General features: G+C 38.3%; 1 protein-coding gene across 7 annotated transcripts in view; it reads left to right on the top strand.

The window, feature by feature from the left end:
• Positions 1-14,054, top strand: part of MSI2 (musashi RNA binding protein 2) — a 474,426-nt gene that overhangs the window by 431,236 nt on the left and 29,136 nt on the right. For 6 of the 7 annotated variants that reach the window (XR_012688009.1, XM_075194929.1, XM_075194928.1 and 3 more), the window contains one exon: positions 10,239-10,415. The exons of the other annotated variant lie outside the window; for it this stretch is intronic. Coding sequence is in view for 5 of the 6 variants with exons in the window: in XM_075194929.1 (XP_075051030.1) it covers positions 10,239-10,415 (177 nt within the window). In the remaining variant the exon portion in view is untranslated. The remainder of the gene's footprint in view (positions 1-10,238; positions 10,416-14,054) is intronic. 7 annotated transcript variants of the gene reach the window in all.

Genomic DNA, 14,054 nt, shown 5'->3' with positions numbered 1-14,054 from the left:
GTATAATTAACAGCATTTCTTTCTGTAATATAAGCATATTTGCAGCGTTTTATATTTGGCCTGGGAACAAGTAATTTAAGAAAACAAGACTTGATAAAAAAAAAAAAACGGCAAAGTGGTGAAAGGGCCCTGGTAACAAGATACAGGTAAAAGGGTTTTCGATTTAGGAGGTTAAGTACCGCAGATTGTAATCTGGCTGGACCATTATGCAGTGGGAAAGGTGCTTGATGGGATATAGATATATATATATATATTACAGTCACACAGCATTGTTAGTTTGGGGTTCAGTAGGTTAAATAGAGAGAACTGTAAGCTTTGCATGAACTGTATAGAGCGGTGGTAATTGGGTTGAATTGCCTAATGAGGTTAAGAAGGTGGTTCAGGAATTTGATATGTTTGCCTAAAGAGGTGTCTGAAGGGAGAGGGAAAAGACCTGTTGTACAAGGAAGAGAATTCCACATAGCGGGCGTAGTTCGAAAAAAGGTCCTGTAACTGTAAATGGCAGCAAGTAATGGGGGAGGGTGACAGACGCAGATCTTGGGCAAAAGCGTATTTTGAGATAAGTGAAGAGATGTAAGTTGGTGCAGTGTTAATGGCCTTTTGCATTAGTAGAAGTGTTTTATGTTACATTCTGTAAACTACAAGCAATCAAGGGATTGGCAGAGCAGTAGAGAAACATTTGCATAACTGCTGCATTCAATGTATTGTAGGGATGAAAGTCTGGTTATGGAAAGACCAGTAAGAGCACAATAGTCACAGCTTAAGATTACCTATGAATTTAAGCTTTTGTATGGCCTTGTGGGAGATAGTTGCATGTTCTGCAGGAGTTTCTTTGTTGTATGTAACAGGATTAAGAGACCGATTGGATGTGGGTTACAAAGTACAGTTCTAAAGCTGGTTATACACTACAAGGTTTTTGTCCAATAATCGGCTCAACCAGCCGACATACGACCGCTCGTTTGAAAGTCGGTCCAGTGTTTGTAGTGACACGATGGTTGAAAGTCTGCCCAAATAGACGATTATCGCCTCATTTGGTTGGTTGTATCGTTCAATATTTTCCGACCAATCACCTAACGATCATGTAGTGTGTATGCACTCATGCTGACGATCTCCATAGAGTTTACAGAGTCGGGCTCTTTTCAGCCGATGTTAGTGATGAATGTCAGAGTGAATAAATGCAGAGTGCGCTGTAGAAGGAATTATTTTGTTCATTCTGAGACAGAATATTTGTTTCAGAGTCACAGAAGCTAACGAAATTCGATAGGACATGTAGATAGTTATAACAAGGCGGTTTTAATCAGTGTGACAAGAATGAATGAATATTGTGCTACCATTCTCCGGACTAGAGGACCAGATGAAAAGCATAGATCTGATGGTAAATCGTGTCAGTGTGTATGTATGAATTGCCAGACTGATCGTAGGTACAATCGTTGTAGATAACACGTGAGTCGGAAAATTCTTCTGTACCCAGCTTTAGTCAATGATAACACCTAGGAAACAAGCTTGAAAGATAGGTTTTATTTTCCTGTTGACTACAAAAATTTTAGTTTTTCTTGGCAGGTTGAAGGATTCACTGCTCACTTTTTGAAAGACTGTGTCTGAGGTGGTGAGAAGACATCACTAGTGAAATGACAGACATTTAGTAACAAAGGCCAGCACAGATGGTAAAAGATCTGGAGAGGATAGATAAATGTGGGTGGCATTCGCATTGAGGTGATAATGAAACCCAAAGGAACTTTTTTTTTGTTTTCCAAGCAAATTGGATATAGAGAATTTAGTCCTGTTAAATCAAAATCTAAAATTTGTTTTTACATTGCTTCATGACACTTTTTTATCGGATATTCAATGTAGTCCTTGAGTCTCCTCTGTTTCTCTGCTGGCTGAGGGTCGTGGGAGCTATAACTTAACAATAGATCTCCCAACATCCCTTATGTAATCAATTTCTTTTGGTTCAAATACTCCAGTACCTCTTTCCTTCCAAAGTGTTATTTTGGTAAAATGTAGAGAACTGTATGGATAACTTAATCCCCTCCCCTATCCACACATACTGATTCATCATCATCATCATCATCATCATCATCATTTATTTATATAGCGCCACTAATTCCGCAGCGCTGTACAGAGAACTCATTCACATCAGTCCCTGCCCCATTGGAGCTTACAGTCTAAATTCCCTACTATAGACACACACTAACACACAGACAGACAGGAGAGACTAGGGTCAATTTGATTTCAGCCAATTAACCTACCAGTATGTTTTTGGAGTGTGGGAGGAAACCGGAGCACCCGGAGGAAACCCACCTAAACACAGGGAGAACATACAAACTCCACACAGATAAGGCCATGGTTGGGAATCGAACTCATGACCCCAGTGCTGTGAGGCAGATGTACTGATTCATTATTGTTCATGTGACTCCTATATTCTCTATACAGCAATAGTAAATAGTGTGGGTAGTGAGCTGTGTTTTATATTCATCTGTATTTCAAAATTCCAAAGAGCGTGCCTCTTAACACTGTCATGGAGTAAATTGGGACAATGTGCGCCAGCCAGTATGCACATAAATATGGGCATGGCTATGCAATGTGGGGTGTGCCAGCCAGTATGCACATAAATGTGTGGGCATAGCTATGCCATGTGGGGCGTGCCCAGCATTTCTGAAGCGATTGTCCAATCACAAACTCACTCCACTAAAAAGACCCTTGCAAAGCAGCGTGCACTTGCCTCATTGTAAGCAAGACATACCTCCCAATAGTCTTGAAAAGTTAATTTGTCCACTCTCTCGTTGGCCTATTAAATTGTATACTGCAGTGCCCTTTGGAGTACCTTTCACTCACAATTAATTATTGGGGCAAACATAGCAGAATTACTGTTTAAATGAGCATCATGGAAAGAAAACATATTCTGGTTTCATTTATGCTTTTCAAATACAAATTGCAGTGGCTTTAAAAAGATTTGGAACAGTAATTTCTAGTGCTTTGTCGTGTTTGTGGCCTTACATATGCCAAGCTTGGTTTTAGTGTCCTTTACTCTAGAGTCCTTTTTCACCCATTTATTTAATCTGAGCATACATACGTACTTTTATTACTTTGCTTCAGAGGGATGTGTGGGCAAGGTATGAGAAGAAGAGTTTGATGACATGACTCATAAGAATTGCCTGCTCTCTCTCTCTCTCTCTCTCTCTCTCTGGAGTCCTGGAGGTTTCCACCTCAGGAGTCTGCTGGACATACCATGAGAGAAGGCAACTATTGGTTGGAGATGTGCAGCAGACTGTCAATGTTCATAATAAAAATTGCATGACTAAATTCATAGGAATGACAGTCTTATTCATATAGGTATGTGGTCTTTTATCCAGATTGCTTGAGACTTAACTTGACATGCTGCAGCATTATCAGTGACATTGGGCAATTGGTTTTCCGTAGCATGGTTAAATGTATTAAATCACATTTAATAAATCCCCCCTGTCTATTAACATGCTGCCCCAGCACGCCTTTCCTCATTGTGTAGCAGTGCTCCTAACAGTGATTACAGAACCATGTATTCATGTATGTCATTATCATTCAGCAGAAGAAATTATTGATTTTTCCTTTCTTGTTTTTGTAACTTCATGAACACCTGGTCTCTTGATAAAAGACCCCATAGCTGGCTGTACCCAATCCCCCTCCCTTTTTTATTATTCTGTTTGCTGAATGTCCATCTCCTCCTTTCTTCTGCTCTGTTGAAAAGATCAACAATACACAATGTGACAGGGAGTTGATTTTTATTTTCCTACATTTTCCCCATAAAGTAAATAAAATGTTTGTTCAGATGTCACCTCTGAGGCAGGAGGGGGATCTGTAGGCTATGTGTTCATATTGATGTCTGAGTTTACAATACCCATGCCACTGAGGAAGCTTGGACACAAAATGCCACATGTAATTTTAAAGCAAGGGAGGGAGACACAAAGCCACGTTTGTTCCCCTGCAAACGTAATAGCTAATGGGAGAAAGCTTCCGTGAAGTCGACATTTGTTTGTTGCTGAGGATCTAATTAGAAACACGAGAGGGAGCTGGATGGCTGCTTTGCTTGGCTAATTAGCAACATGCACTAAGACCACTTTGAACTTCAAGGACACAAAGCTATTAGCGCTTACATCAAAAATGGATTAAACCTCTGTGCTTTTATAATGATTAAAGATGAGCCACTCAAGTGGAAATCCTTCTGTAAAGGCTGCGACAAGAGCCCCGCTGTCTGATTGCAGCTTCTCATTTGGTAAATGCGTCCAGCGTAGGTTTAGCCCTCCAACCTTGGGCAGAAGTGACACCAATAACTTGTTATAGGCAATAAATATTGATCATTGAAAAAGAATGTAGTTCAATTGAGACAGAGCTTATTTCATTACAGCCACAAGTGAGGCTGGAATGAATGCAGCATTAAGACTGATTTCCTTTCATTTTGCTTATGGCCTGATGCTTTTCTGTACTAGAAAGAAGGATAACACCTTTCATATTTTTAGATTTAATTTCTGCATTGCACGTGCCGTTTAATTCCAATATGTATTCCAGTTTGTTGGTGACTTTTGTGCCTATGGCTTTTCTATTCTCACCTCTCAATATATTAAAATAATTCTGGACTTGTTTATTTTATTTTCTATAGGTGTCAGTCTTGTGATTTAAAGGACAATTCCACATTTAATAAGAATTTTCATGAAATAAAATGTGACCCATTTCTTTATTGTTGTAGGGACACCCTAAATAATCAGGGCCTCCACAATGGAGGATCTAATCTGCAGAGCAGGCCTTAGTAGAGCTTTATGCCAGGACTCCCCCATTCTTCATATCATTATGCTGCTTCAGCCCGCAGACTAGTTAACACATGTAAGTACTAGTACCTGTAGTTACAGCAGTGGGACTTTCACGTTAGTTATGCCAGTGATAGATAAGACATGGGGAGGTTTCTGCATATTTAGCTCTCCATTGTGAATGCTTCATTTCATTATTGACATGCAAGTGTTCTATGAAGTTCAAATCACATAGTGGATCTATATCAGTGTTATAGATTGTATCTACTTTGTGAGAAGTTGTTGATATTTGATGTCAAAGTGTGGGGTTTGGCTTATGCACATGTTGCGATATTGGTCTGATATCACTGTGTACGCGGACTCAACACCTGCGATGTCCAGTAGCCCTACGAAAAATGATTCTATCATTATTGAGCATATTCGGATATGCAATTCGAAGATATCTGCTGTGTGTGCAATCATCTTTTGATGCCGTTGCCTGGCTCTTGGGTTGAGTGGCAGGATCATAGTGTGTGTGTGTGTGTGTGTGTGTGTGTAGTCAATAGGTTCCTAAAGGTATTTTTTCCAATTGAAGCACATACCTGGCTTCTTTAATTTGTCAGTAATATTTGCTTCTGAACAAAGGTTTTCCAACTTTCCAGAAGAAACTATTATTCTCAAGCATAGATCAAACAGTACCATCCCCCTATACCCACATCCCATCTTGTAATTTAGGCAACATCGCCAGCTGTTTACTGACTTTTGTATCTACAAAACTAAAAATCCAGGTATGCTTTTCAGTATAATATAATGACCTTTAGATTCTGAGTAGTTCTGGATTTTTTTTTTTTTTTAAGTGAAGATGTTCTCTAAGCAATTATTCCTCTGCCTTAATAATCTCTCACATTCATTCTCCAAAGTTTTCTTGCATTTCTGTCCTGACGACCCTTTAAATATTAGAGCACAATTTTCCATCTTGTAAATGACTAGTTTATCATCTTCTAGCAACGTTTAGAGTCGACCTGTCACCATCATTTTTCTGTCTACGAAGAAAACATGCTATGTATATAATATTAGACATCTAGCATTTCTTGACAATGAGAAATGAAGGACAACTTTGGCTACAAACATTTTTCCTTGTACAAAGCAAGTCCCCCTCCCTACAACTAGCCTAATAGTGGGGTTCTAACATAGTCATTAAATAAATTGTTTCCAATATACTGATCCCTGCCAATATACTGATCAATGCTAATTTATCCATAACAATGACTAAACAGCGGAATCTGGCCAATAAACATTAAGTATATATTTTTACAGAATACAGTATTCATTCCAAGTTTGGACCATTACTTGGTTCAGGAGTTCCTGAACAAGACAATCCAGCAGTTATGATGGTCTTAGAGAGAAGGGTTGACTTTGTTTAATAAAATAAAAAGTCTTTCAGCTGAAAACAAATGCTGCAATATAACTGACACTAATGCTAATTTTCCCAGATACGACAGTGATGCATGACAATTATCCATTAAAATATGAACAGGTAATATCCCCCAATGTCAGAAAATGGTCAATGGGTGCCAACTGTCAGCCTGTGTGTTCAGTCATCTGTCTCCCATGCTTTCCAAACGCTCTACAAGATCACCAAATAGCACGTTTAGAAATGGATCCTATAAAGCAGCACTCGGGCCAATTGCAGCACCATGCTGTGTGTGACATAAAAGAAATAACTAGCTGTAGAAATTAAAATCTGACTAGCCCAGGGACTCCCAAACCCAGTCCTCAGGGCTCCCCAACAGTGCAGGTTTTCCGGATCACGTGACATAATTAGGACCACCTGTGGATCTGTTACAATGTATCAGTCAGTAATGAATACACCTGTGCTCCACCAAGGAGATATGGAAAACCTGCACTGTAAGGGAGCCCTGAGGACTGGGTTTGGGAAACCCTGGACTAGCCTATATCCATATGTTTTAGCTTTCTTTGATACATTGTACAATGTATATAGTACCTTGTATGGAGTATCTATGACTTGTGTAGTGAAACATTGAGAATTGTATTTGGGTTCTCTATATGAAATACACAATATATATATAATCATTTTTTTACAGGATTTATGTAGTGCCAACATATACCACAGTCCGTATTGGTCCTCGTCCCTGTGGGAAAGCAGTGCACTACACACACAGACACATAAATGGAGCAATTTCCATTTAAACTAATGGTGCATTTTTTTTCTCCATATATTGTCAGTAAAATAATAGTCATACATTATTCTGCACATAAAACTCTTGGAATTCACAGACACACATTTAAGCACATGCAATAGTTTTATGATTTGTGAACTCAAGGTTTGGTTGGGGTTCCTCATGCAAAACAAGCCTGAACCTTAAATCCACATGAGAATTCTAGCAAAATGGCAGGTATCTGACCATGGGTGCAGAAAAAATCATAAATGTTGTGTCCATGTTTTTCCATCCGTTTAATGTAGTGCGTTGAAGGTCTTTATTTTTCCTGCATAGGCATCAGTGGTCCCTATTATGAGCTTCATTAACTCTGCATTCACCGTGGATTAAACATGGCACAACCTGGCCGGAACTGTGACACTTCTGTGCCCTAGATCTTTGTACAGTGGGGCTCAACTATATGGATCTATTTCTTCAGTATATTATTTCTACCAGATTGCAAATCATTATGAATTGTTAAGTTAGATATTTCTTTATCTGGCTTTAGTTTTTAGTGCTTTATTATGCTCACAATTTGCTTAGCAACCAACACAACAATCTTTCCAATGACTCTCTTGTTGCCTATATCCCAGCCATAAGGACCAGGATCAGCACTGATGTCCCCAGAGTGCTAGACATGATTACATTTCATAAATCACAGAGACATTGCTTGTCACCCCGACTCACTAATCATAATCTACCCTTTAGGTTCATGTAACACATTATATGTAGTCTGAATTACTATTAGTCTTATCTAATCTTGGTATAGAATAGGACATAAATGACAACATCACTTAAAAATTGTCCATCTTTTATTGATAATGTTTTTATTCCTGAAAGCAATAACATTGGGTAAAGAGGTCCTTGTTGCTAAAATCATAACATCATTCATACGCTTTTATAATGAATACTCTTTATTGCACATTTTGGAGCCATTTAATAAACCAATTTTGTTTCCAATTATGTATACCAAGATTGCTAGAATGTGTCAGAAAAGAATAGTCTGAACATCGGCAGTGAAAATGAAAGGTCCTGTGATTTTAAGAGAAACTTTTTATGCCTATCCATTAAATTAGAGGAAATGCAAGTTGAACTAGACAGCTAGAAGAACAAAAAAAAGGCAGAAAGTTATTTTTGCAAGAAGATCTTAATTTCTCCCCATCTGCTCACACCTTTTGATTCTCAGCATGTGCAGCCTTCCTATGTGACGGTGTTATTTCACTTGGCTTACCACCGGAGATGGCATCTCTCGACCTTTAATTAGAAGCTAGAGAACGTCACAACATGCTTTATAGAGGAAGAAGAAAATAGAAGTGCATATCTGCACTGAGGATTGGCCAGTAAAGGTGGTGGTTGGTGTTTTGTGTTGGAGTAGAGAAATAGCTTCTCAGAGGGCGGAGGCTTTTGTCTACGAGCTTCTGTGAAGCTACAGGCCTGAGCCTGTTTATGCATCAGGCCAATTATGCTTATGTGGTGGGGGGGGCCAGGAACACATGTGTTGGGTACAAATTTCCTCGCAGTGCTGGAGTTTGCCTGGCAGTGCACACAGTAACTAGTAATTTCCCTTTGCTAAATGAAAAGGAAAACAATGTTTTGAATGTGCTCTGTGGGATGGAATAAAACTCATATCCTGATCTGTAAAATGAATGCGGAGCACTTTGGAAGAATAAATTATTTCTAGCATTTTTAGAAAGAGATTTGTGAATGACTAAAAGTTAAGAAAATAATTAAAATACTTCTTGCTCACAAAGTAACCATCCAGCTTTTGATTGAAGTTGTAAATGAGACCTCTGTAGACATAATTTGCAGTATATGTGAGGAATTCTGTATACAAGGAAAAAGTTGATGAATTTTCTTTTGACATGTTGGTAAATTAGCGCCATATTATATAAATAAAAAAGCACCTACCTCTAATTTATAGTCACAAAATGGTGCCATTGTTTTGCCTTTTTAACTTGAGCTAAGGCGGAGTTAATTAAACAACCATTTATTTCAACTTTCTGCCTTCACTCTTATACAGCCTTATATATGTTATGAGACAGTACATGCAATTAATACATTGGTAAGCTAAAATGGCGTAACTACAACCGAAGCAGCCCATGCAGGGATATAGGGTGTGTGTGGTTACGTGGATCAAGGAGTCTGGTGGATTTTGGGCAGACTACGGACGGGCTTAATTTGTCACAAATTTTTTTATCTTTTTTTTTTTTAATATTATGAAGTATGTGTATTCTTGTCACAATCCATACCATGAATTAATGGTCAACCTTTAATTTTAATTTGTAATCATAGCTTTAATATGTACTACCAGGCATGTATGTAATCAAGTCACAAGTATTTTACTTGCAAAAATGGCAAACATTGTATTTAACTGTAACAAATTATAAGTTTAAAAAGAGGGAGGAAAACAAGTACTATGTCTACTAGGCTGGTAACGTTCTTGCACTCTACACTCTCTCTTAAGCTCATCTTCTAAGCTCCACCTTAATAAATCTAACCATTGTATTGCACCTCCTTCCTAATAGTTACCTCTGACTGCAATCAGAGGAGCTTCCACTATACATTAAAGTTGCACAAAATAACTTTATTTAACATTGTAATTGTATAAATTCACACACATTACCAGCCGTCCACAATACATGGCGATCTAAAAACACATGAATGCTCTAATTCCTTATAATGTAGTTACAAATTGTATGCCGAGTTGTTGTTTTTTGTTTTTGCAATAACAATATTTTCAAATTGTGACTGTAATATGAAAGTAACAATCTTTTGATTTAATTCATTCTTTATTTTTAACTCCCAATTTTCCAATTTGAGAACATGCATAGATTTAGTTCAGCAAGTTTTAGAACTGTATGGTATTGGGTCTCTAGGAAAGAAAATGTATCTTTTTATGTTATGCTGCAACACAGAGTTATTCTATTGTATGTACAAATAAGACAAGCAGCTACATTGTGTGCAGTTGAGCAAGATCACTATATCTGAAATACTAGCTAAATAAAGGCTTGACTTTGCTGGTGTTAAAAGCGCCTATTTTGGTGTAACCTTACTCTCTCTTACTTTTCCCAAACTATACCACATTCTGTTGAATTTTCATAATGTCTGTATTTTTTCCTGATTGCAAGTACCAGTGGAATGGATGGCAAGGGCAAGCTAGCTATTTGTTTGGCAATTTACATTATTACATTTTTGTTTTGAGTGCACTTATTCACTGAGTCGCAATTTAGAACTGAGAGTGATGAAGTCAATATGTCTCTAGGAATCCCAGATTATGGTTTCTATACCTCGCCCGGCGATCAACGGGCCACGTTATCGTTTGCGGATTACGGTTCCATGGGGCCCCGAGCGGCTCAGATGCTTCGTAGTGAGCATGCTGCTTCAGCAAGTAACTCCCCCCTCCATCACCTTCCCAGCCCGGATCAGTTTAAGAGCCCAGGTTTGTACAGTCTTTCATTTTTTGGGGGATGATGGGTAAACAAATGTCACATTGGGAATTGCAACACAATCAGACTTTGCATGCCAGATATCTGTTGTTCATGTTGTAACTTTGCTGCAATCCTTGCGTCCTTGTGTCCGGTGTGAGTGAATGACTGCAAAGCCGCAATCTGTTACATGTGCATGCACTTTGGCATTCATTGTAAAATGTGCATATAGAGCAATATCTCATACATCCAAAACCACATGTGTTGATTTCCTTTGCATTATTACATGCATAATGTCAGATTGTTAATAAAATTACATGTTTTGAAATGGCAGAGCTACAGGAAAATTACATTGTCACTTTGTTTATGTTCTTTTCAGGTGTAAGTTAATAGTTTTACCATGCAGATGTAGCAAGTGTCAAATTGTCTTCTAATACCTTAATCTCCCCTTGCTGTCACTTTAAGGAACCGCATCAAATCGAGTCAAGTGTGCTTTCCAAAGTGTAATATTGAAATTACTTGCAATACATACTCATACTAGTCATATCAGAGGGATGAAAAGTATGCAGCACATGTTTACAAGCTTTTGTTCAAATTGCTATGTTCATATCCTGTTTTAAATTACTGGTTCAACATCATCTGTGGTTTGAGCAGAGGTAAGTGTCAGTCACATGCAGCTGAATAGATGCAAATGATTGACAGCTACAAATGATTTAGAGGTACATTGGCTCAAATTGCTGCACTGTGTAATGAAAAAATAAAAATGTATAGCATGCACCTACCAAAAATCCTCAACCAGCCCCAGCTCTAGAAAGCCTGGACTAGTTTCCTATAACGGGAAGACCACTGCCGTGGGGACCCCCGGCTATTGGGAAAACCATCCCCAGGCTGATCAACACAGGGCTGGTGCTTCTATGAGTAGAAATAATATGCTACCCCAACCCCCAAAAGTTACCAGGCCCATGCTTAGTGTTGTGGCTCTTCCCAACCCCACTGAAAAGTTGGGACTCGGGTAATTAACAAAATGTGTTGATTGTTTCCATTATGGGCATTTTCATAGATTTAATGTCCTTTTGTACTCTTGGTTGCCTTTATCTCTGGAGAAGTATCTTTTCACTCCAGCCGTCCTAGTTTAATAGACTGGAATCGCTAAGACCCTTGCCTTGTAATACCAAATGAGTAACAATATAAATGCACACAAACATTTTATAAAATAGATAATTGAATTAGAAAAGTATTAACAACCTTAATCACCACTTCATTATATTTTTAATAAAATAATCTTTCTTTTCTATGAGTAGGAAAAAGAATCTGCAGAAAAAAAAACTATCCAAGTGCCCAGAATATTATGACTCAGTGAAACTCCCCTTCACTGCGTGCCAATCACATTGAGTTTCCCATGATGACTGATTGTGGTTGGCTGATTAAGTGGAGTCTTGGAGAATCCATACTTCCATCATTTTGTGGTGGTTGTATGTAGTGAGCCTGTGGATATTTTTTTTACTCAAGACTTTTCAGGGTTTTTTTCTCCCAATTTGATATTTAAAAACTATTTTAGATTTAATAAAATGGGGTATGTTAGGAGTGTTTTTTTTATTCAAAGTTTATTATAAAGTTGTTTTGTGTTTTTTTTTTTTATTTATTTATTTATTTTGTTACGCTCTTTTGGTTGCACACAGCCCAGATGTTAGGGGTTGCACATCAGTGCTTCTCAGTGAAGGGCTTATAGCCTATAGGAGGCATACACTGTTTTTTTGTGATCCACCCCTATCCATTTCAGTGTAATCCATCACTTTCTCCAAATGTTGTTTATTTACATTTTGCCAAGATTTTTGTGACGTAAGAAATGTGTTGATTGTTTCCATTATGATGGGTTTAGTATGGGCATTTCCATAGATTTAATGTCCTTTTGTACACTTGGTTGCTTTTATTTCTTGCTCGGCAAAATGAATTCCTCAGTGCTTTAATAGAAATGAAAACTAGGAAAATGCCATAATGACTCATGGCTGAAAGTTTGCTGTATTTTATCGGGCAAGGGTTTATCTCGAATGTCGACCTTTCATGTCCAGCGCTGGATCCATTTGCAAGGCTGCTCTTAGCTCACTTACTGTAGTAATTTATAAGCCAGTGAGGAAGATAAGCTATCCCAAGCACTTTGTGCAGCATCAGTATCCATAGATATATGGCGTAGAGCAAATCCTTAACTGCTGATATGCAGTTGAGTGCTAGATTATCAGCAGAGCATAAGCAGAGCCTATCTAGAAAACCAATACCAGCTAAAACAGTTGCATATAATGTATGAGCATTTCACTGTGCGCACTATAAATCCATATATGTTGGTCAAAATTCATATGACCTTTTTCTTGGTTAGTCAAGGAAATCAGCTTGTGCTTATTATACATACATGGCTTAGATACCAAATCAATAGCTGGCTCTGCGCTCTACGGAACTGTGACATACAACCAATTAATATTTTAAATAAGTTAGACAGGATTAATCAAAAATAGGATTAACAGTGTGCCAAGTATAAAGAAGGAAAATATAATGGACGGTATAGTAAAATAGTGTACAGAGATCTCAGAGGTTTGATGGTCCAATAGCTGTATCCATTCACAGCTCAGATAACAACACATCACTTGGATTACATGTGGTGCCTGTCTCCTCTTTCACAAGTCACAGGAAATATGTAAACTGTTATTATTATGAAAAAGCGTTTTCTTTTAGCTTTTAAATGTTGATTTGTCTTGTAATCAATGTGATTTAAATAAAATGTACATTTAATGCTTTTATCTCTTTCATTTATATGATATTGTTGCATGGCAGGCCCACTGTCACTCTGGAAGAACATTTCGCTGCAGCAAGGCCTCCGTTTGTGTTATCGCTGTCCACATGCAGGCCATTGTTGATTGTACCATATTGGGCCACAGGCAAAAAGACCCAAAATTGCACAGATCCAGTCATTTGGGTCCTCGTTTAGAGTTGGGAGCAAATTTGCACCTTGACAAAACCATGTTGCACTGCAGGGCGAGGGGAGATTTAAAATGTGCAGCTCAATCATTGCATTGCAACATAATTTGTCCAGGAGCAAATTGTCTCCTTTTTCTTTCTTGGCTTTTTTTTTTTACGCCTAATGAGACCCTTGATGAGCAGACCATTTGACCATATTACAAGGCGACCTAATAATTTCTGCTGATTACTCACTGTTATGCCAGTGTGGTCATTAGCTAATCAGACTTTTGTCCCTGTCTGATCAAATTAATTTGCTAAATATTATTTGATTATACAGATCCATTTGTTTACACCCAACCCACGTGGCAATGTCAAGCCACTTTGCCCTGGTTTAGCTTGGTTCATATTGCAGAGGCTATAGGCAGCAGTTTCTGCCAGGGGCGGATTGGGAACTTAAAGTGGCCCTGGAGAATTTATAAAAGTGGCCTCATTTAGGACCAAATTAACTGTAGGTGGAGCTAACACAAAAGTAGGCGTGGTTAACACACAGCCCTAGCCCATATTGATTCTACTCATATCTTGTCTGTACTGATTCTCTCGCACATAGTGCCATTCCTGTATTCATTCTCCCTCATATCATGCACCCCTGTATTAATGCACCCCAGCTCCCACCTGTATATGTCTCCCATATCATGCCCCCCTGT

The sequence above is a fragment of the Mixophyes fleayi genome, chromosome 2 (assembly GCF_038048845.1).
Source record: "Mixophyes fleayi isolate aMixFle1 chromosome 2, aMixFle1.hap1, whole genome shotgun sequence".
NCBI lineage: Eukaryota > Metazoa > Chordata > Amphibia > Anura > Limnodynastidae > Mixophyes > Mixophyes fleayi.
Note: the sequence above shows the minus strand (reverse complement) of the source record. Positions and strands in the feature narration are given on the sequence as shown.